Source organism: Mauremys reevesii, linkage group 2, assembly GCF_016161935.1.
Source record: "Mauremys reevesii isolate NIE-2019 linkage group 2, ASM1616193v1, whole genome shotgun sequence".
Lineage (NCBI taxonomy): Eukaryota > Metazoa > Chordata > Testudines > Geoemydidae > Mauremys > Mauremys reevesii.
The window spans coordinates 149894560-149919132 of NC_052624.1; the positions used below are offsets into that span (position 1 = coordinate 149894560).

The 24573-nt window shown below is 45.2% G+C and overlaps 1 protein-coding gene across 18 annotated transcripts in view; it reads left to right on the forward strand.

Moving 5' to 3' along the window:
* Nucleotides 1–8089: 8089 nt before the first annotated feature.
* AAK1 (AP2 associated kinase 1) overlaps nt 8090–24573 on the forward strand; it is a 129436-nt gene continuing 112952 nt past the window's right edge. For 14 of the 18 annotated variants that reach the window (XM_039523760.1, XM_039523768.1, XM_039523769.1 and 11 more), the window contains exons 1-2: nt 8355–8552; nt 8798–9153. In XM_039523760.1, the coding sequence (XP_039379694.1) occupies nt 8991–9153 (163 nt within the window). In that variant the 5' untranslated portion in view covers nt 8355–8552; nt 8798–8990. The other 4 variants (XM_039523764.1, XM_039523762.1, XM_039523761.1 and 1 more) reach the window with 4 other exon arrangements.

Sequence of the window (24573 nt, forward strand, 5' to 3'; positions counted from 1 at the left end):
GAAGGTTTCTAACCATCAGAGGAGTGAAGTTCTGTAACAGCCTTCCAAGAGGAGTAGTGGGGGCAAAAGACATATTTGGCTTCAAGACTAAGCTTGATAAGCTTATGGAAGGGATAGTATAATTAGATTGGTCTTTGACTATTAGCAATAAATATGCCCAATGGCTTGTGATAGGATGTTAGATGGGTTGGGATCTGAGTTACTACAGAGAATTCTTTCTTGTGTGTCTGGCTGGTGAGTCTTGCCCACATGCTCAGGGTTTAACTGATCGCCATATTTGGGGTCGGGAAGGAATTTTCCTCCAGGGCAGACTGGCAGAGGCCCTGGGTTTTTTTTTGCCTTCTTCTGCAGTGTGGGGCACAGGTCACTTGCTGGAAGATTCTCTGAACCTTGAAGTCTTTAAACCATGATTTGAGGACTTCAATGGCTCAGACACATGTTTGATACAGGAGTGGGAGGGTGAGATTCTGTAGCCTGCGTTGTGCAGGAGGTCAGACTAGATGATCACAATCTAACCTTAAAGTCTATGATTCTGTGATTCATAATCCTGTTTGCAGGAGATGAGGAACTGTCATTGAAGACAGTGGACATGACATCAGCTTCTGTAAGGGGTACTACCAGACCCCTTCTTCTGTAGAACAGGTATAATATATACAGCAGCATTGCAAGCTTCCCTGAGCATTCTTTTGCCACTGTATCTTAGCCCTGGCCTGGAGGGGTGAATTGGGAGTATATTCATCTCTTCTCTGTGGAGACTGCTAATAAAGGTGCCAGTTCATGCTGATTGTGCTACTTCTTGTCCTGACATTTTATATAAGCACTAAAACTGCATTTAAAACACACACACAAAAAAAACCCAAACAAAGTCTCTGACCCAGAAAATCTATATGCAACCAAGTGATAAATGTGTGTGAAAATGCCCATAAGTAAAGATGGTTGGAAAATGGATTTTCTATTTTGCAAAAAATTTTGAGGCCTCAAAAAAAAATTCATCTTGAATTGGGACAAAAAGCAAAAAGGTTGAAATTTCCCACTAAATGAAATACTCACTCAAAATTCATTTGGGGTCAACCGAAATGTTTCATTTTGATTTTGACCCTTTTTAATTTATTTTTAATGTTTTGTATAAAACAAAGTAAACTTTGAAAGAACAAATCTTTCTGACATGAAAAATCAAAACTTTTCACTCAAAAAATGTCAAACCGAAGCGTTTCATCATTTTGGAAACTTTTTTCCAATTTTGGTCTATGTGAAATTTCACCAAAATCAGTGCGATTTAACAAAAAGTAAATAAGAGGTTTCATTGAATCTGCATTTTCCAGCAGAAAAATGTTTCATCAAAACATTTTCAACCAGCTTGACTACAAAAGCTGTTTTCTGCCTCTCCTTGTCACTTGTAATGTGTAGAAATGTCCAGAAGAGGTCTGTGTTCAACCAGTTTTAGGTCATCCACATGCCATAACTCAAACCATGTGGTTTCATTTACGGAATGCTGAGCTGGCTGGAAAGTTTGATCACCAACAATGAAACAATAATGCTTCTTGGGTCTCTAGCACTTTTCATCTGAGGACCTCAAAGTGCTTTACAAGTGTTAATGAAGGATTGCTAATCAGGCAGCTTTTACTCAATTTATAGAAGCAAGAGTTGCAAGATCTGCCTCAACTGAGGTAGGTATGCATGTGAGGTAGGTATTTGGAAGGGGAAGCCGGATGGGCAAGTCAATAAACTCCCCTGGCTCCTCCTCCTTTCCAGCAAGGAACGTGTGAAAAGGATACATAGCATTACTAATGGGCCACCTACCCCAATGTGCTGGCTCCTGGTTCAGTGCAGCATAATGTCGTCACACAGAGGAGTTACACTGTCAGTGTGCAAAACACACCCCGCCCGTCCTGACACCAGCAGAGTTACAGCAGCACTCATCCAATTTAGAGCTGAAATAGGGTAGCTATGCCCTATAATACCCATAATGAAAATCTAGTGTCGTGCAACCAGGCGATCAGGCCCCACATCTCGGTCATGGGCTCTAGGTTGGGCTGGGCCACCCCAAACAGCTTTGGGGAAGCTGCAGTTGAGGTCCTTCCTGTGGCTGTTCTCCCAGCCACCCAGATCCCCCCCAGCCCAGTTGCTCTTGCAGGCCAGCTCGAACCATTGTTGCCAGGGGAGGTTGTGAAGGCCAAAACTATACTAGGGTTCAAAAGAGAACTTAGATAAGTTCATGGAGGATAGTCCATCAATGGCTATTAGCCAAAATGGTCAGGGATGCAACCCTATGCTCTGGGTGTCCCTAGCCTGACTGCCAAAAGCTGGGAGTGGACTACGGGATGGATCATCTGATGATCATCTGTTTTGTTCATACCCTCTGGAGCACCTGGCACTGGCCACTGTCGGAAGACAGGATACTGGGCTAGATGGACCTTTGGTCTGACCCAGTATGTCCATTCTTAAGTTCTTATGTTTCGTGTTCTTGTGATTTAGAGTGTTGTCAACTCTCAGGAATTTATCACAGGTCTTGCAATATTTGAGAAAAACAGTGAGGCACTCATAAAATGCCTTGACACTTTTCGTAGGCAATACTTGAAGCCCAGTCTGAAAAGCCCTGTTCAAACAAGGTAAGAGAAAGAAAAAGACCGCGCCAAAGACGTAAGTGGCTTAATCACTCTTGCCTGCACGTTGCTTGCAAACATATCTGATTTAGCATTTTGTTTATACACCTGTATTTCCAGTAAACATCTCTCCTTTAAAACAAAAACTGGAGGCACACATATATATCTGCTGGAAATGGTCCCAGTTACATGCAGAATTTTCCATCAAATCAGCCAAATAAAAGTGTGGTAGAGACAGTCACCTGCATTCTGGATTATTGTCACAGATTATCTGCATTACAGCAACTCCCAGAGGCTCCAATCAAGGTCAAGGCCCCAGCAGCCTGAGAGAGATTTAAATCCCTTCTTTGCGTCAGGCAGATGGGGCCAGGGGGTCTTACACAGGGATCTCCCACTGCCCAGGTTAGAGTCATTCTAACTCTTTTGCTGGCCCAGTATTTAGTTATTCAATTATTTAGTTCAAGTTGAACAACTCCAACAGGAGAGATGGAGGGAACCTCACTCAGAATATCCCATAGCCCAGGGATTAGAGCACTAGCAGAGAGGTTGGAGATACCTGTTCAAATCCCTTCTCTTCTTCAGACAGAGTGGGGACATGAACTGGTGGTCTCTAACCAGTAGGCTAAAGGTTATAAGGGAACTTCTTCCCCTGACTTGCATAAATCTAAGTGGCCTCTGAACACGCCTACCAGATCGGGCCCTGCGGGTGACGAAGCGCTGACCTTCCCTCAGGTCCTGGCTTGCTATGGGGCTGAGGTGGGAGAAAGGCTCCTGGGTGTCTAGAGGGAGGCAGTGGTGCACTCAGAGGCAGAAATATAGGCACCAAGGGCACTTCTGCTGCAAAAACGGAGGTGCTGAGCAAGCTGAGGTGCCTCTGGAGCAGCAGCCGAGCGGGAGTTCTGTGGAGGGCAAAAGTGTCTAAAAATGGGATTTAGGCACCTAAATCTGGGGGGTCAGGCACATAAGTACCTTTTTGTGGATTGGGACATTGTGCTTGGGGCTGTACATATGTGACCCACTGTTCAGTGTGCGCTGTACACCTGCCTCTAGTAGCTCATCCATAGAGGATGTGAGTCTGCTACAGTTACCAGCGAAGGCCCCAATCCTGCAAAGTGCTTAACTTTATGCTTAACTTTACACACTGTGAGTGGTCCCATATGAGCTAATGGGATGACTCACAGTGTATCCAATCCACCTTCCAGAAAAGTCAACAGAGAGACTGTCACTGATCTCAGTGGAGCTCGACAAGGCCTAGTGTGAAAAATTAAACTCATGAAGGTAGGACATGAAGTAACAGGCATAATCTGCAGCAAAGGAGATTTAGGTTAAATATTAGGAAAAACTTTCTAACTCTAAGGATCGTTAAGCTCTGGAATAGGCTTCCAAGGGAGGTTGTGGAATCCCCATCACTGGAAGTTTTGAAGAACAGGTTGGACAAACACCCATCAAGGATGGTCTAGGTTTACTTGGACCTGCCTCAGTGCAGGTAGCTGGACTTGATGACCTCTCAAAGTCAGTTCCAGCTCTACATTTCTATGTTTTTATGTCTTTGCAAGTTTTAGGGCCGGATCCAATGCTCATGGAAGTCAATGGAAGCCTTTCTCCAGTTTTGGTTTAACTGATCAGGAAACAGAATTTCTGTTCTGTGGGAAAGTCCAACATTTTGGGGAAGAAAACTGTTTTGATTCAGAATGAAAAGGCAACATTTTGAAACTTCCTGTGGAATAAAAATCCTGAAAAATGTTGCTTTTGATACTGTTGAAATCTTTCATTTCTATATTGTTGTTTTAATTCAACTTTTATATTATATTAAATATTAGTGGTGTATTAGATTATATTTGTATGTGTTACATTAAATATTTGAATATAATATAAAAGTCAAAACAAAAAGAATCTTAACAAAGCTGCAGATGCCATCAGATTGCAAATTCCTCAAGGACAATGAAATCTGGGGTGGGTCAGTATTAAGAAAGGCCAAAGCCTCTACTTACATTAAGCAGAAAATCCATTACAACAACAAAAACAAAAAACTCTACCCCAGCCATTGTAGGAGATGCGGTAAAATCATATAGTGAGAGACACTCTCTGCTCCCAAGGAGCTTTCCATGTAAACAGACAAGGCAAACAAAGGGTGGGAGACAGGAAACACAGACATTGTGAGGGGACATGGCTTGCTCAGGATTACACAGCAAGTTACCAATAGAAAGTGGGAAAATAATTAAGGTCCAGCGCCCACTCCACTGTTCTAAACTCTATAAAGCTAGAGAGTAGCAGGAAGCAGTGGTGGATTTTTGGGGCACTGTTGAGAGCCACGGACCCTCCACTCAGGGCTAGCCCCAGACCAAATGGAGGCCCCCCCACCACATTTGTTCAACTTTTGAATACCTTATTTTTTTATTGCATTTGTAGCCCATTTAACTACTTGGATTCATGATTTGCATTCATGATTTATTCCTGTCATATAAGACGATACATTCGCAAGCTAGGATCTGTACATCTGTATTTATTCGTGCCATATATAAACAGATAAAAAAATTACGGTAGTTTCTTCTAAGCTTATAGAAACCTTTTAATTTTAAGAATAACTGAAATATACTAACATCAAGAAATTGAACTGTACACCAACACTGGGTGGACCCATGGGTGGTGCGTAATGGAGGCTGGGGGAGGCTAAACCCTCCCTGACCTCCACTAATGCTCCCCACCATGACCGCGGTGAGGCTTAGGGCTCCTCCAGGCGTCCAGGGCTTGGGGCAGCTCGGGTGAACAGGTGGGCCAGGGGGTGGGTGCGTGGACCGGTGGGGGCTCGGGCAGGTTGAGGCTTGGGGCAGCTTGGGCGGGCTGGAGCTCCTCCAATGAGGGGCTTGCGCCGTGGGGACAGGGCCTCGGGTAGAAGGGGTGGGGCAAGGGGCTAGCCTCCCTGAGCGGGGGGCTCACGCACTGCCCAGGGGTGAACCAGTATTAAGTAGCATTACAGTAGGTGACAGGCTTAGACTGTTAACCCTAGTCCTTTATTTCAAAAGGTCGCTTTTCTCACCTTTGCCCTCATGAACTGAAGCACAGGGTCAGAGAGATCCAAAGCCTGGCCAATGGCATTTTCGAGAGATAAAACTGCCAGCCATGTCAGTCTCTCGTCGGCCATCGTCACTCAAAGATACGTTTTAATGAGCCTGAGCGTCGAAATGGAAAATGTCGTTCTCAGAAAATCCGGAAGGTTCCACGAGATTCTACAAAGGCCCAGAACATTCTAGGCGGTTAGTGAAAAATGAATCCACACACGGAATAGCTGAAACATGTGACTTCAAACATTCTATTTTCCCTTTTGCCGCTATACACAAAAACAGCCCCCTGAGTCCAGCTCCCCCAAGCCCCGCACTCCAGGCGGTCAACCTGGGTCACACTCGCCTCTAAATCCGGCCCTGCCTCCGTCTGCCCTGGGTGCTGGGGGCAAGGGTGCCCAAGAGCAGCCTCCGGCCTATCCCCCCACTTCCTAGCATGTGCCACCCAGGGCAGGTGGAGGGTCTGGGGCTCTCCACAGTGGTCCAGGCTCCCAGCAGAAAGAGGCTGGGGCTGTGCTTCGTGGCAGGAGAACTGATCACTTCCTCTGCCGCGAAGTGCAGCCCCTGCCACTGCCACTCCATGCCTGCCCGAGGCTACTACACCCATGTTAAAAAGTGGGTGGGCCATGGCTCCCCCAGCTCCCAATATCCCTAGACCCCCAGGGTGTGGGGAGCCCAAATGTTCTTTGTGTCCAGGGCCCCAATAAATCTTAATTCACAGGCAGCTCCCCCTATATTCCAGGAGCTCCCAGAAAGCCTGGTGCCACACCATCCTACCCACACCATGCAAGACCTCAATGAGCCCTAGATGAGTAAGGCTGGGGGCTTGGAAGGAACCTATTTGCAATAGCAAAGCATAGGTTTGTAAACTCAGTTCCGTACTACTGTTTGTTTATATTCTGATGGTGCCTAATCAATGATGGCTCCATTGTTCTAAGACCCTGTCCCAAGTAGCTGGTGGGAGGTGTGATTCCCTCCTGGGTAGCAGACATGTGCTAGCTTTGCTCAAGCTAGCATGCTAAAAATAGCAGCATGGATGTTGTGGCATGGGTGGTGGCTTGGGGTAGCCCCCTAAATCCAAGCCTGTCTGATTCCCAGGTCCAAGCTTGGGCAGCTAGCCCGAGCCACAGAGTCCACATAGCTATTTTCAGTGTGCTAGCATGAGTCTGTATACCTATGCTGGGAGTCACACCTCCCAGCTGCAGTGTAGACATACCTTAAAGCAGGGGTTCTCAAACTGGGAGTTGTGACCCCTTAGGGGGTTGTAAGGTTATTACCTGGGGGGTCGTGAGCTGGCATCCTCCACTCCAAACCCCGCTTCGCCTCCAGCATTTATAATAATGTTAAATATAAAAAATGTGTTTTTAATTTATAAGGGGGGTTGCACTCATAGGCTTGCTGTGTGAAAGGGGTTACCAGTACAAACGTTTGTGAACCACTGCCTTAACGGGCCTGATCCAAAGCCCATTGAAATTAATGGGAATCTTTCCACTGACTTCATCTGACTTTGGCTCATATACTACATCCCAAGGCATGCACTAAGCTCCACAGGGGCCAGCCTCAGCTTTCTTTTTTTTTTTTAAGTAAGTTTTTAGCCCTCATGATTGCAGAGCACAGTTGTGAAGTCGTGAGATCTAAAGGCTCAAGGATTAGAAAAATCTCATGATTCCTAAGGCAGTATCGTGATTTTTTGAAACACAATTCATGAGTTTTGAATGGTTTGGACTGGCAATTCTGCTGCCTGTGTGGAGCTCATTGTAGGATTGCAGTCTAAATATACAAGACCAACAAAGGGGTACAACATGGAAGCAAGTCTGAGGGCTCCAATCCTAAAGCCTTTATCATAGAATCATAGAGTATTAGGGTTGAGTATTAGTATTAGGGTTTATGCACTAATCAATCTAATGAAATCAGTGGGCATTTGAGGTGTGCCAGGACTGCAGGCCCAATCCTGAACAGAGCTGAGCACCCAGCGATCAGCACTTTGCAAGACTGGAAAACATTATTGGGTGCTTTGCTCTGCTCTTCTGGCCAGGATGATGTCCCTCTTGCGGCTTCCATAGAGTACAGAGAAACTACAACTCCCAGGCGCCCTTGCGGCAAGCCAGGGAGGGAAGGAGCAGGGTTGATTTCTTTATACTAATTTATTAATCAAACCCATCAGCCTGCAGCCCAGTCTCCATCACCTCAGCCACCCAGCCAAGGGGGCACCGAATAAGGATGACAACTAAACGCACCGTCACGCTTTACTCCAACCCCCCCAGCTCCTCTCCTGGTGCATTCTGGGAATTGTAGTCCCTCTCCTTGCACAGCGGGCTTGGGCAGCCACCTGGGGGAACTACCACTCCCAGAACGCCATGCGACAGAGCAGGTCTGTTGCTGTTTAAAAAAAAAAACCCAAACACTCTTTGATGTCTACTTTACTCGGCTGCTGCTTTAATTTTGGCTCTGAACCACCCTCAGCCCCCTTCCTCCCCACCAGCCTTTCGCTTTTTTTCATCTGAAATCTGTCGTGGAGGCGGGAGGGAGAATACTGCTGGGGATTAAGGGGTTAAAAAGAACAGCTTTGGGCAGAGGATGGGAAATCACCCATGCACCATCTCCCCACTCCAACTCCACCCACCCTGATTGAAGCAGGGACTTCCTGTGACAGTTCATTTCCTGGTTGGATGGAGCTGGAGGAGAGGTGGGGGGTTGGAGTCAGATCAGCCCTGTAATGGTCTCTGGTTATCAGCTGCTGTTCGCCTCCTTTAAGTGGCAATGTTACCTTATAACCATGTTCCAGCCAGGGCTAATAGAGGGGCTGCAGCAATGGTAACACTGTGGCCAAGCTGCTAGCTTCAGCCTATTTACAGCAAAGCGCGGGGACAGCCGCCCCTTTAGCACCTAGGTGTGTGTGTGTGTGGGGAGGGGGGGTTACATGGATTTATTATCTGCCCAGGAAGAGGTACATCATCTGTCTATAGTCAACTGCTTGCAATGCTTTTGGGGGCTGGGTGATTAAGGGCAAGATTTTGTGAGTTTATATTTAGGGGAATGGTGGGAACATCTGACAAGGGTTTTATTAATTTTTCTGATTATTTGCCAAGGGTTTGTAATCGTTTGTTCTTCTTTGTTTTTATGTGATCCTTACAGGTCTAAATCTGACCAGCTCTGCCTGCCAGGAGGGGGGGAAAAAGCATCTGCCCTACTTAAAACAAACAAACAAACAAAAAATCACCACTAGGAGTGGATTATTTTTATTGGCTGGAATCAAGAAAGGCGGGGGGGGATTGGACCTTGACAACAACATCACCTTTAATCATAATACAATTATTTCTCTGGAGAGATGAAGAAGTTTTTTGACTCTCGTCGAGAGCAGGGCGGTTCTGGCCCTGGTTCTGGTACCAGTGGAGGAAGTGGCAGTAATACAGTGGCAGGGAGTGGGTACATTGGTAGGGTGTTCCATATTGGAAGATACCAGGTGACGGTGGATGAAGTGCTGGCTGAAGGTAAGATTGCCATGTCTTTATTTTTCCTTTTGAAAGCTGTTCCATTTACTATGAACAGAGAGGCTGAGGCCTTTCTTTAATAATCCTTCCTACCCCCCAAGATTTCATTGCCCTGGAGGGGTTTGGGGTCCGATGGCATTTACAGCTGACAGCTTTTCAGTTTTTCAGATATGTAAATCAATTGTGGGTAGTGCTGATTGTTTTTAGAAATCTAAAAGGAGAGTATAAAAACAGCAGGGACTGGATTTTTCCCAGCTCGAAACTTGGAATGCTTTAAAACAAAAATCATGGCCCATTATAGTGGGGGAACACTGCACCTATAAACAATGGAAAGCAATGGTCTTTTCTCCTAACTTTCTTCAGTCAGATTCCTCCTTTCCTCCCTTAGTCAGGAGGATACACGGGAGTAAATGTCCCCCTATGTTTATAGTGCATATTTTACAGACGGAGTAGGGCAGACTGCTGGTTGGGGTATGGGATTGTCTATGTATATGGGGCTACTGCAAAGAAAACTAGGATCCAGATTACATGTTTGGGTTGTAAAGTGCTTTAAAAAAAAAAAAGTGGTTGGGGGGAGAACCACCAGTAAGGGCCTGAAATCCTAAATGTGTTTCTAAACTAGATGTAAAGTGCTTGTAATATAGAAAGCTGGGGGGGGGGCGTGTATAATTTTATGTTTATCACCTATTACTTTATCTGGAGCACTGCTGCTGTAACTAGAATGTTGCGTGTCCTATGCTTAGGCACTAACAGAACCTTCTGAATGTTTCTCACTAGTAACCTTACCTTCGACCTTCAGAATAATGCTGCCTTCCCCTAGACCTACTCATAGGCCATCCTTTGCTCAACATCCTCTGAATTTTCAATCAGAGCAGTGTTTTGTTAATTGTATGGGGTTCTGCAAATGGATTGCCTGGAAATGGGTTAATAGGGAGAAGGAAGGTGGTGCATCAGAACTGGGTGGAGGGGGGGGGGGGCTATGCCAGCTCAGAGAGCCCTGGAAGGGACAGTGTATTTCCTAGGTCCTGTCTCCTCCCCACCCTTTCACTGTGGTGTCTTGGAAATCTCTAATCATCTTTTCAAGTCCTGGTTGATCTGTAACTCCCTACCTGAGGGTGACTGAAAGGCTGATTGTGGTGCAGGCTCGCCATTGACTATGAGGTGGGGAGGAGGCCAAAATGTATCATCCAGAATAACCCACAAACTGGTAGCAATGGTGATTTTGCTTGTGCTTGGTGAGGCACTGACTTTAAATATACAGTCTGTATCTGTCTTGGTCTATTTTATTTATTTTATTTATTTATTTATTTTATTTTATTTTATTTATTTTTTAAGGCTCTGTTTGCAGTGGGAGCCCAGGAACTGGGCTAACTACCACCTGGTCCTGCTGTCATTACACACACAGCCTAAAACTTGCTCTCTGGCCTCATCCCTGTAACACAGGGGAAAAATAGACGACTTTGCCGATGAATAATCGCTGTTGGCAAGTTCTGCCCAGGATGCTGATAGCAGCCTGAAGAAAGCTTCCATGCTCCTGGGACCTCTCGTGATCAGCCCTCATAAGTTGTATTTGTATGCATTTCAGTTAATCTGTCTTGTAGCCCATGTTTAAGAGTGCTGGGATGGAGGGAGAAAGAAAGGATTTCCCCCTTGCCATGCTATCCTGATACCCCTGTAACCCTGCAGAATAACCTATCGCTGGCGCTCCTTTGTGAATGAGTGCTTGTGTGCTGAGAGCAAGGCTCAGGATTTAAGGACTCCTGGGTTCTAAACATGGCTTAGTGGTTAGGGATGGGACTGGGACCCAGGATTTGACTCTTGGTCCTGAGTCTGCCGTCGACCTGCTTGCACAAGTAAACGTGGCACAACTAAGCCTGTAAAATAGGTCTGATACATGCCTTGGAGCAAAGCTACAAGGATGTGAGAGGAGTGAAGTCAGTTCTTCTGTTGGATGCTGGTGCCTGGGTTCCTTCCCTCAAATGGGCCCATTGCTACAACTGGTCAAAAATCCCTAAGGATGCTGAGAGCAGGGGCGGCTCCAGACCCCAGCACGCCAAGCGCGTGCTTGGGGCGGCATGCTGGGGGGGGGCGCTCTGCTGGTCCCCAGGAGGGCGGCTGGCGGCTCCAGTGGACCTCCAGCAGGCGTGCCTGTGGAGGGTCCGCTGGTCCCGCACAGCTTCGGTGGAGCCGCGGGACCAGTGGACCGTCTGCAAGCACACCTGTGGGAGGTCCACCGGAGCTGTGGGACCAGCGACCGGCAGAGTGCCCCCCGCGGCATGCCGCCCTGCTTGGGGCAGTGAAATGTCTAGAGCCGCCCAGGGCCGCCCAGAGAATTCCGGGGGCCCGGGGTCTTCGGCGGCGGGGGGCCCCCGCTCAGGGGCGGCTCTAGACCCCAGCGCGCCGAAGACCTGGGGGGCAGGTCGACCGGAGCCCGGGACGAGTGACTGCGGCGGGTGCTGTGGTCCCGCGGCTCCGCTTGACCTGCCGCAGTCATGGCTGCGGGAGGTCCAGCCGAGCCGCGGGACGAGCGCCCCCTCCGCAGTCATGCCTGCGGCAGGTCCACTCGTCCCGGGCTCCGCTTGACCTGCCGCAGTCATGCCTGCGGGAGCTCAACCGGAACCGCAGGGGCCCCAGAAAACACTCGTGGGGGCCCCTGCAGGACGCGGGGCCTGGGGCAAATTGCCCCTCTTGCCCCCCCCTCTGGGCGGCCCTGGAGCCGCCCCTGGCTGAGAGCAACTCCTTCTTGGTGCATATGTTAAAGGCCTTGCTGTTCACCAGCCCACTTAATGGGGCATTGGGCTAGTGGCCCTTGAGATCATGCTGCTATGGGGGAAATAGAGATCACCCTCCCTAAACAGAGGGTACAGCCGAGGAAATCTGGGTCACTTGGGAGGCAGCGTAGATCAAACATGCTGCAGCTTCACATTTTTCCTGCCTGCTGGCATTGCATTCAGTATGCCACTGCAATGCTCAATCATGGGTGTTAAGGAAGCGAGTTGCATTGGCAGCACTAGGGATCTGGAGAGCAGCCTAGCAACCTGGGCCTTGAGCTGGTGCAATCTGGATCCATCTCGGATGGAAAGCTTGCTTGCACCCATACAATACTGGTTGCGTGTGCTCGCTTGGCAATTTTGAAAGAATGAGCCCAGAAGCCTCTTTCTTCTCTGCTAGAGGAAGAAACCCATTAGGTGGCACTTTCCAAGTGGAGGTGAATTAAGATGTTGGTTGGGGTAAGAATACAGCCTTCCCTACCCATTGCTTAACTAAGGATGTCAAGTTGGTGGGGTGGCACAAGGCATAGAAAGTGAGAAGCAAGATGGAATTTTTGCAAAAGTGATGAATTATAGTCTGAAATAATGAATGATGAGGGGTGTGTGTGTACGCGCCTTGCAAACTTGAGGAACTAGTTTAACCAGCACTGTTGGAGTTCAAGTGGCAGGAGACTTCTCTCTGCTTAGTGGGACTTTTAGTTGCCCCCTCTGGATCCTGCTGAACAAACTCTGCTGAGGATGACTTATCCCTGGCACATAAAGGGACTCAGGAAGAGACAGTACTTTGGAATGCATCCAATGGCAGATATTTCCAAACATTATTTCTTCTGCGCCCCCCCCCCCCCCCCACGCCTGATCCACCATAAAAATGAGTGTGTTCCTCTCCATATACAAATTCTGTTGCAGGAAAACAAGCATCCAAACAGAAAGTCCTGAGTTTTTTTTTTTTTTTTTAATTTGTGAGTAAGGTAGATGGGGTGAGGAATTTGGATGATGATAGAGTACTAATATAGATACCTCTGTATTCTATGGTTAAAGTGAATTTAAAGGATGACCTTTTTCAGTCACTCTAGGAATAGGGTTGCCAATTTTGGTTGGACATATTCCTGAAGGTTTCATCACATGACATAATCTTTAAAGATTAATCTTTAATTCCTGGAGGGTTGGCAACACTATCTATGAACAGCCATCTTTCTTTAATCCAATTGAGGTGTTGGGCCCAGTTTTTGAAGAGACTTTCTCCACCAAAGTTTAGAGGGTTAGATACTTCAGAAGGCTAATGCTGTTTCTTTTGGAACCTTCAAGGCCTAATTTGAAATCAGTGAGGTCAGAATGTCTCTCCTAAAGTTGATGAGCATTTTTTGCCACTGATGTTCATGAAGCCAGGATTTCTCCGTGGATGGATCACAAATGGCAGCTAACGAGTCCCACTAGTATCCTGTTATCAAAAAAAGGACGGTAGAATCAAGTGCAATTCATATCTGCTTCTAAGACTGGAGCTAAACGCAATGGAGATATGACTGTGATGGGAGAGGGTTGGGATGGTAGGAACATGTTTTAAAGGGAGTAACAGAGACTTGGAAAGAAGTTCGTGTCTGTGCTACTTGTGCCTCAGATTGTATGAGTGTCCTGCTTGTACCTAATGGCTTAAGTTATCAAGGGCCATATTCTGTGCTGTTACCCCTGTGTAACAGAGGGCTGAATTTGGCCAAAGATGTGTATGCATATTGGCAGGTTCATGTCATCATAGCTAACCTCCCACTTGTCTTTGGCTGCCTTTAGTCTGTTAGAGGCAACATTTCTTCCCATTCTATGCACATCTGCTTTTTAAAACTTCTGTGTGTTCATTTATTTTCCTTTCTAAAACTGATTTTGTAGAAGCAGGCCAACTCCTCCGACTAACGCAACAGTTTTTGGGCTCTTCACTCAAATTTTGCAGCCGCTGCTGGTGAGAGTGAATGATATTAATTAGATTTTCCTCACCAAGGTATAGATAATAACATTCAGCGATAAGGAATATAATACCTATGGAAATGTGCTGTTGCAACAATTGAGTGTAGACTTTGCAGGCTTTGTGTTTTACTAGATTTTTAGAGAAACAAACCCCACAAAAGGATATTTTGTTGCTTGTCACCGTTAAAATCTCTATAGAGAAGAGCTTTGTAACTTTTCGGGGACCATTGTGCAAGTAGCATAGATTCCCACTTATGCAGTTTAGACACCCTGTCTTGGATGACATTTTTGAAGACTTGAGCAGGAATTAAAGTAAAGCCCAACTATTTCTGGTTGAGACTATTTGTTGTCTGGTATTCAGAATTAGCTGAATTTGGATGTTTTTGGGTTGCAAACTAATCCCTTCATCTACTTGAAGTGGGGAACATGCCTGCCTTTGTATATGTACAGTATGGGAAGCAGTGTGGTGAGTGGATGGGCCGTTGGCTGGGCTGTGTTCTAGTGAACAGCCTTTTGAACTTTGATATCATGAGCTAGAAGCTTGTGACACAAGATGGGGGGGGCCCGCCCCAGGCCTGAAGGAACTACATAACTCTAGTGAATATGTAACTCCAGGAGCTTGGGGACTCTCAAGTGGCTTGGATGAATTTCACAAGAGCCTAGTATTTCTTTGCTTTTAGCACAACTTGCTGTGGCCACTGGTAGTCCCTAGATATAGTCAGGGTGTTAGGGGAGGTGCTAATGGACTTAACCGCAGAAGGCATTCTAAACAAGATTTCTGTGCACCGTGCTTGTAGTTGGGACTATTGGGTGCTATGTAATATACATATTAGATGCTCTATTTACCTATTGAATAGGTCAGGGGTTCTCAAACTAGGGGTCATGACCCCCTGAGGGGGTCGTGAGGTTATTACAGGGGGAATCGGGAGCTGTCAGCCTCTACCCCAAACCCCGCTTTGCTTCCAGCATTTATAATGGTGTTAAATATAAATTAAAAGCACTTTTTAATACAAGGGGAGGGAGTCGCATTCCAGAGGCTAGCTATGTGAAAGGGGTCACCAGTACAAAAGTTGGAGACCCGCTGGAATAGGCCCAGCATGAGTAGTGGCATGGCAAGCTTCCCCTCTGACCCCCCCACCCACCCCCCAGCACAACAGTGTACCCCTTCCTCTTTGGGGAAGACCCCTTCCATGGGCAAGATGGCACCACATCCTAGCACATTTCATTCTTGGCTTCTGCAGCTTACAAGGGTGCCAGTTACTCCACTCCCTGTGGGGAGAGAGGACTCCAGTGTGGACACCTGGACTGGATTGAAAACACAAAACTCGCATGCCATAGACCTGCCAACAGAACCGCTCTAGGACGCAGCGGAGCTGGGCTGGGTTTGACTTGGCAACCTACAAACGAAAGGCTGTGTATCCCATTGCTGAGCTGTGACTGTCCCAAGTTCCACTTTTAACCTGAGTAGGACAGACTGCCCTCCTAATGTTGATATCCTTCAAACAAAACCAAAGTGGGTGGGGACACTCTTACCAGGAATGCTGGCTGGAGCTGAAATCTGGCATTGCATGTATGCAGTGCTTCCACATTCCAGGCATGCCATTGTATTCATCACTGGCTAGTGAGAGGTTCCAAACTGCTCAGGTGTACTACAGTATCATCAGGGCTGGAAACTGGGTCTATGTTAAGTGGGGGTTTCCAGTCCCCTGTAACTCTGGCTCAACTGTACAAAGTGGGGGCCTGACCCAGAGCCCGCTGAAGTCAGTGGGAAGACTCCCATTGGCTTTAAATCAAGTCCTGCATGGGCTTTGAGCATGGTGCAGTTTTTCTCTGCTTAATGTAACCTGAAAGTGGAACCTCCATCTGACAAGCCCCTTACCAGCTCTTGAACGGAATTGCTAATGGGAGGGGATAAACATGGCTTAGCAGGGAGACTGTGAATCAGAAATCCAAGGTTCTCTTCCCAGCTGCTGATTCGCTGCAGTGCTTTGGGGGCATGGGCTAACCATTCGGCCTCATTTTGCCGATGGGTAGATGAGGTCTGACAATGCTTGCCTGCCCATATGGGTGTTGTGAGGCATAATTAATATTTGTAATGAGCTTGGATATCTTTGATGAAAGAGGTTATATAAGCACAAGTACTGATTCGCACTAAGCCTTTGCTAATAATGGAAGGTAACAGAATAAATAACTTGACCAGTGTAGCATGACCTCATTGCTGGGTGGGGACAGATCTTTCGGATATGTGTAAGAAACCTATTTATCTTCTGAGCCTGGGATTGGCTACTGCACTTGTTTGGGGGTGGCAAAGGGAAGAATAATACGACACTAGAACAGCTAATGAGGTGGTAGGTTTCTTGCTTCTGATACTGGCAGGGAAGCATTGGCAAGATCAAAGGGGAAACCTGTTCCATGGGTGACTGGCACATCTCTGGGGTTCTCAGACTTCCTCCTTACAGTCTGGCCTCTCCTGTGGAAGGCACAGTAGTTATCACTAGATGAAGTATTAAACAGATTAGTAGCTGTCTTCAGTTTATAGCTGGAAACCAGGAGCAGCCCTACACAGCTCTCCGTTGACCTAGGACCACATATAGGGTCCCTATCACTATAGTATCTGAGCACTGCATTAATATGATTAAACTCATCCTTCCTACACGCCTGTGAGGTGGGGGAGTATTATCCACAGACACGCAGATGAAGCGACTTCCCTAAGGTTGCATAGGAAGTCAATGGTCAAATCAGGAATCAAAGCTGGGTCACTTGAGTCCTAGTCCAGGGCCTTCTCCACAAGACAATTCTAGTTCTCTTATGTTCTGTGGACTATAATGTGGAAGGCACTGGAATATCTTGCAGGAGCAGAGTCTCCTGCTGACCTCTGGCCAAACCCCAGTACTGTTAAAGTAAGGAGCGTTAAAACTCCTCTAGAATAATATGCTCTTCGGTAGCTGGCTTCCATCAAATCACTCTGAAAACAAATTAAGTACCGGTGATGAGAATGAGCATGTAGATGAAAAGCAGCAGCTGAGAGCTCCTCATCCTTTGTACTCCCATTTACATGGGCTTTAGTGCTTGAATCTGGTCTTCTGCTGAGGAAAGGTGGCTGCCTCTACCCACTCCTATCCTCTCCTTTAAGGAGAAGTGTCTCCGTAAACGGTTCCCGAGAAGAAAGGCAAGCATGTGCCTCCGACTCATTTGTACCTACATATAGTACTGCTGGGTATTTCAGAAACGCTTGTGCTACTTAAATAAATGCAGACAGACTTTTACAGATCACTCTCAATAGTTTCATGAGCAGTTTGCAGAACTCTGAGGGTTGAATTTTGAACAAGACTTCCCTACATCTCACATGGAACCAGCCAAAAAGTTCTTCATGCAATTGCTGCCTACATCACAAGGTTACAATAGTCATTAAGACCACAATCTTAAATAAAATCGCAACTCATGAGTCAACAGCAGCCACAAGTACATTTAGTGACTAGGCAAGATTTCCTACAGATTCATTTTATTCTATTGTGGCAGTGATGACCTTTTTGGAAATAGTATCTTAAGAGGGCTTTCTGCTTTCAAAGCACCTTACAAGCCGTCAGTAACGCATCCTTAAGTTATGCCTGGGAAGCAAAGTATAAGTTATCTCCATTTTACAAGTGGCAGTTGGAGGCAGAGTGGTGAAGGAACGTATCCATGCTCCTGCAGAGAATTAGATCCAGAGTCAAAGGCAAGAATTCAGGTGGTAAAATACACAAACAAGTGCTAAAAGCATAAAGAAACAGGCTTATATGTGTATTGCTGACATCAGGACAGAAGCATGCAAACATTAAGGGTCTTGTTCACGGAGTTTCTTTTGGAATGTGTTTTCCTGGGAAGAGGTAGAGAGAGAAATCAATAGATTTAGCTATGTCTTAGCATTTTATGCTACTACTCATCACCATAGTTTCAGAGTCCCTTCCATGTAAAATGGTGAAGTCCATGGTGGAGTTCATGAAGTCTCTGGCACTTGTCTCTTTATGGGGTCAAAATTCTGCTTGGGATAGGGTTTGGGGTGTTAGAGATAATGGAGTAGAAGGGAATGTCAGAAGTTTTAAAGTGATTTCCTAAATGTGACAGAGGCCCATTGGTGCCTTCCTCAAGTGTGGCTTGTGAAGAATAACTGATGCCTGGTAAGCACTCTGAGATCTCTGGAAGGTGGTATTTCCAAGGGCTTTGCCTACTAGGCTTTCAGAATCCCTCTCTGGCTACAGATGGGCTGTGAAACCTTTCTCCATAGGAGCACCGAATGTTTGTATGCCCAAGCCAGGCAGGAGGGAGAGGTGGCTCTGTCTTGGGTACAGAACTGAACAAGCAAGAGCAGTCCTTGGGCATGATCAGAATTGGCAAGATCTAATCAGTCTCCAATCATTTACTGGGTGCATTTTTAAGGTTTTCTTCTGACTGTGAACAATGTATACCAGATAGTATTCAGATGAGGGATGTTGGTTGTCTTGGTTGGGAAGAGCAGCTGCCAGAAGAGCCATGGGGGTCACTTGGACACTGGATCAGCTTCAGGTGGTGGGGATACCTGGGTGTAGCACAGTAGCTGCTGGCAGGGAAGAAATTTTGGCTTGCGGTTGGATCCCTCCTTGTGGCTTCTAATCCTTTCCCCTTTGGTTTCAATATTTTTCCATCCAAGCCAATACACAGTTATTTGATTTATTTTATGGTGGCATCTAAAAGCCCCAGCCAATGTTATCGCTCCATTGTGCTAGGCACTGTATAAACACATGGTAAGACAGTTCCCATGCCCAAGAGTTTGTAGTCTAAATAGACAACAGAGGAAGGATGGGAGAAAGGAATGATTATCCATCCTGTCTTACAGATGAGGAACGGAGACCTAGAGATGAAGTGACTTGCCTAAGTCACACAGGTAGTCTGATAGTGCTGGGAATTGAAGTAGGGATGTAGGGGGGTTATTGGTACCTGATAGGGGAGAATGTTTATCTCTTTGGATGTTGACCGGAGTTAAGTTCCAGCAAACCATTTTAAAGCAAGCTATTCATACTCCACAAACCTTGCTAAGAAGCATGCTGCATAGACACCTTTAAGTGCAGTTCAGCTAACGCTTGAAGAGTCATGCCCCAAACCTAGACCTCTTTGTGCAATCATAATACACTGGGGTGTGTAACCATCACCCTGGACATCTTTGTGCAATAGTAATACAGTGGAGTTGAATGTGATGAGCAAAATCTGCTCTTGACTATCTAACCGTTGGTTTGAATTCTCTGATAGCTACAGATTGTGACAGGAGAATCCTCTCCCAGTGCCTTGCAATGTAGTCAGGAACTGAAAAGGTCATTGTTGGCTTCAGGGCTCAATTTACATATCTTCTCTCCAGAGGAATGTTATGCAGACCTTAACTGAGTTTTTATTTTTTTTCTTACTCATTGAGGTGACAGATTAAGAAACAAGCTATTCTGCAGCTTAGACACACATGCAATTCTACAGAACACAATCTACTTTACAATTATAGGCTAGTCAGCCAATTTGCCTGGTACTGGAGTTAGGTTTAAGCTATTGTAAAGAATAAAGTTCTCAGATAAGTTGGGGAAGAGTCAATATGGATTTTGTAAAGAGAAATCATGCCTCACTAACTTAATGGAGTTCTTTGAGGAAGCCAACAAGCATGTGGACAAAGGTGATCTGGTCAATCTAGTGAACTTGAACTTTCAGAAAGCCTTTGACAAGGTCCCTCACCAAAGGCTGTTGAGCAAACTAAGCAGTGATGGGGACACGAGGGAAGGTCTTCTCATGAATCAGTATCTGGTTAAAAGATAAGAAATGCAGGGTCGGCATAAATGGCCAGATTTCACAGTTTGGGGTTGTGGGGGGGAGGAGAGGTAAATAGAGCTCTGCATAGATACAAAAATGTGGATCCGCATCTGAGCCATGATCCATAAAGATGGTAAACCATTCATCTGCGGATGCAGATATCCACAGACATGTGCGGATTTGCAGGGCTCTAGAGGTAAATAGTGGGGTCCCCCAAGGATATGTACTGGGACGGTGCTGTTCAACGTTCATAAATGATCTGGGAAAGGGGGTTAACAGTGAAGTGACAAAGTTTTTGAAGATGATCGCTTTCTCAGGATAGTAAAGTCCAAAGCTGTCCACAAAGAGTTACAAAAGTATCCCCCTACACTGGGTAACTGGGCAACAAAATGACAGATATTCAGTGTTGATAAATGCAAAGTAATGCACATTAGAAAACATAATCCCAACTATACATACATAATGATGGGTCTAAATTAGCTGTTACCACTCAGATCTTTGTGGATAGTTCTCTGAAAACATCCACTCCCTATGTATTGGCTGGTTTTTTTAACTATGTTAGGAAAGGGATATATAATAAAATAGAAAATATCATCATTCCTCTCTAAATCCCAGGTACTCCCTCATCTTGAATACTGTGTGCAGTTCTGGTAACCTTCTCTCAAAAAAAGATTTCTTAGAATTGGAAAAGGTGCAAAGAAGGGCAACGAAAATGATTAGGGGTTTGGAAGAGCTTCCACATGAGGAGAGAGTAAAAAGACTGGGGCTGTTCCCTTAGTTGTCTCTTTTCTAAGTTGGAGATATGATAGAGGTCTATAAAATCATGAACAGTGTAGAGCAGGTGAATAGGGACATGTTAATTACCCCTTCTTACTTAGACTTAATCCATCCCATGCTTTGCTGCACATTGGGCTACCCATGCTTGCCATCCTTGTCTGTCAACTGCCTTTCTCTCCAAATCTTCCCATTTCATGTTGAGGTTTTTCCTTTTTCTTGCATTTCCTTGCTTCCATTCAAGGGCAGTATTTGGTAAGCATTCTTTTTCCATGCTCGACACATATCCCAGCCACCGATGTCGTCTTTTATAGGTTATTTGTGAGAGGCTGCCTTGTCCAGTCATTTTTCTGACTTTCTTCATTCGTATTCCTATCTCTATGTTGTTCCAATATTCTTCTCAGACATTTGTGATTAAATGCATCCAGCTTTTGCATATCTTTCTTGGCAAGTGGCCATGTCTCACTGCTATATGGTGCAATGGTGACAACAATTGCAACAGTTTTGTCTTGCGGGGGATGTTTTGAGTCTTCCAAATGCAGCGTTTGCCGCCTTGATTCCTATTCTTCTTTCCTCAGAACTAGTACCATCTTGGCTGATGGTACTTTGAAGATACGTAAAATTGTCCACCTTCTCCAGTTCTCTTCTTCAATTTTGATTTCTGTCCCTGTAGTCCCCATTAACGTGACTTTACACTTCTTTGCATTGTATCTCAAGCCTATCTTCTCCATTACTACTTTTACTTGGTTTGTGCATTTTTGTAGTCCATTGGTATCTTCATTGATGAGAGCAATGTTGTCAGCAAAGTCTAGACCAAATAGCCTTGAATTGTTCCATTTTAGGCCACATGTATCACTGTTGTATTGTTTCAATCCATAGTCAATGACTAGCATAAACAAAAAAAGGGACAGGATGCACCTTTGCCTTGCACCTGTCTTGATGCTGAATGGCTTACTCAATCAATTTTAATGCAGCATTTTGACTTTCAGTTGGCATAGAATGCCTTCATAATGTTAGTTAATTGTTGTTGGAATTCCATATTGTTCCACAGTTTACCACATTGTTTCTGTTTCTCTATCAAATGCCTTCTGAAAGGCCACAAAATTGATTGCAAATCTGCCTTGGAATTCAATTGTGTTCTGAATAATCAGTCTTAGGATGAAAATAGCGTCTGTGCATGATCTCCCTTGTATAAATCCAGTTTTTTGTTCACCTAGGATGGTATCCGTCTTTCCTATCATTCTGTTCAGGAGGACTGCTGCTAAGACTTTTTCTGTGACAGATAGAAGTGTTACTCCCCTCCAATTTGAACAGTTGTTTAGATCACCTTTCTTTGGTATCTTGATTATGATACTGAGGGGCCATTTTTCTGGCACTTTCTCCTCCATCCATATTTTGTTGCACAGGGAATAGCTGACTGATTCTACGTCTTCACCTCCATATTTAAGTATCTCAGGATGACTGCTGTCCAAACCAGGTGCCTAGTTGTTTTTCAGCTTCTGCAATGCTTTTTACATTTCTTCAAGTTTTTTTTTAACCTCCGATTAAACCACTAGACCTAGATATAGATGTATTTGGTTCTGGTTGGTTTAGCACTTCTTTGAAGTGTTCCACCCACCTATTTTCTTGTTCCTCCAGTGTTTTCAAAATTTCTCCTTGTTTCCCTTCCACTGGGACACTTCTGAATTTTTGATCCCTATCCTGTTTCAGGATCGTGTAGACTGTTCTCGTATCATTTCTTTCCCCTGCTTCTTCAGCTTCACTAGCCTTACTTTCTATCCAATTTTGCTTCTTTTTTGCATTGTTTCTTTATTGCTTTGTCAAGGTTCCTGTAGGTTTGGTTTATTTCTTCAGTCACATGTTGTAGAACTAGAGCCTTTTTGTTTTCTTCTCTTATCTATAACTTTCCATTACCCCTTTACATCAGAGACTTTTACATGACACAAACTAGGAGTCACCTGATGGAAATTAATAGGCAGCAGGTTGAAAACAAACAAAAGGAAATATTTCTTCACACTAAAGCCAAGTCAACCTGTGGAACTCATTGCTATGGAAAGTTCTGAAGGCCAGAAGTATAACTGGATTAGAAAAAGAACTAAATAAGTTCATGGAGGACAGGTCCATCCATGGCTGTTAGCTAAGATGGTCAGGGACACAGTCCCATGTCCTTGTGTCCCTTAACTTCCAACTGCCAGAAGCTGGAACTGGATGACAGGAGGATGGATCATTTGAAATGACCCTGTTCTGTTCATTCCTTCTGAAGCATCTGGCATGGGCCACTATCAGAAGATGGGATACTGGGCTAGAAGGACCTTTTGGTCTGAACCAGTATGGCCGTTCTTAAGGTCTTCACATTTAACATCAAGACATCCTATTTTAGTGTAGAATTTAAGAAATCCATGGTACTTGCAAGTTATAAGTTTGACTTAAAATTGTGGCAAAAACCTATTGCCACAGGGACAGATGATCTGTTGTGGTTGCTCAAGTGACTTCAATGGAGTATTTTGTTTTTTAAAAAAATACCAGCTGAGGATCTGGCTCAGACTTTTAGATCAAGGTGCACTGAAATAGACACTTTCATTGAAAAATGATTTGAGTGCCTCCAAACACTAACAGAATAAGCTTCACAAGACTTCCATGAGGAACATGGACTTTATGGATGGGTAAACAGAGGCACATGCATGTAAAATGACTTGTGCAGGGCTGGGATTAGAACCCAGAAATCTGGTTTCTTAGGATTTAGACAAAAATACATCTCTTGTTTCAAACAAACCAAAAAAAAAAACCCAGTGGTTACCATGTTATATCCTTCAAAAATCATAATTGCTTTAAACTTGTATCCTGTTTTAGTTCATGAACTCTTTAGGGCAGGGACTGTCTCAGTATATGTTTAATAGTACCTAGCACAATAGGAGCTACCATACTAATCAAAGCTCCTTGCATAACAATATTTTAACTCTTCTGTTGCTACAAGCTGTCTTATGACACTTGAAGACATTTCTTTCATAACAAAGTTTATATCCTTATTACCATAGCTCTGAAACACCCTCGAGCCCTATTGGGTGCTAGCTATGTCTGCACTTTTGGTGGCGTGCAGACTGTCTCTACACTTGTCGCTGCGGCGTGTAGCTACATTTGGCAGCGAGGGGAGACTCTGGCAGTGCAGAAAGGTTTCAGTAGCAAGACACTAAAAATAGCTGTGGGATGTGCTGCTTGGGCGTGTGGAGAGCTGTGTCATGTATATACCTGGGGAGTCAAGTGTGGATGGCATTCTACTAGGCTAAACCATGCGTCACCGTCTACACTGCTATTTCTACGTATGCTAGCTGGGCAGTGTCTGTACTCTAAGTCACCCTAAGTATAGACGTATCCTGGGAGACGGTCCTTGTCCTGAAGAAGAGTTTAAAATCAAAATAGATCAGGGTGGGAAGGGAAACTGGCACGGTGGGGTGTCTTGCTGAAATAACTTGCAGAGCCTGGAGTAAACTTATTGTATGTAAAAGCTTGTTTGTAAGGAAAGAAAGTTTACCTTCCTGGTTTGTTGGTTGTTGGTTGTTTGAGTCAGCAGTTCTGGTTTTCATTAGATTATAAATCTGATGCCTCCAAAGGATTTTATGCATTGAGCCCCCAAAGGAGATGTAATCTCTCCTCTGCTAGTATTATTCCCCCACCCACCCTGGAGACAGCATTCTCAGATGGTTTGCATTGCAGTAAAGGCCTTTTCAGCTGTATCCAATAGCTGCAGTTTCTTGCTGGCCTGGCAGTTAGTCACAATCACTCTGAAACAGCAATGGTCCACTGTGCCACGGCTTATTTCACTTGGAGATGAACAAGGCCTCTCAGATGCTGTTAGCTGCTGTGTGAAATAATCGTAGCTGAACCGTACTACTTAGAGGGCTGACTGATGCCATTTGTTTGGTTGTTTCTTTTGGCCCTGTGAGTTACTCACGACCTTTTAATTGTTTTAGTCTTGTGTTGGAGGTTCAGGGACTGAAGTTGTCACAACACAGAGGGATTGAAGCTGCTTTACAAAGTAATGTAGGAGGAGGCAGTGTATCTTGCTGCGTAGTAATAAAATGTTCCTGTGTCAGCTTTCAGTTGTGCAAGCCTGTCTCTGGCA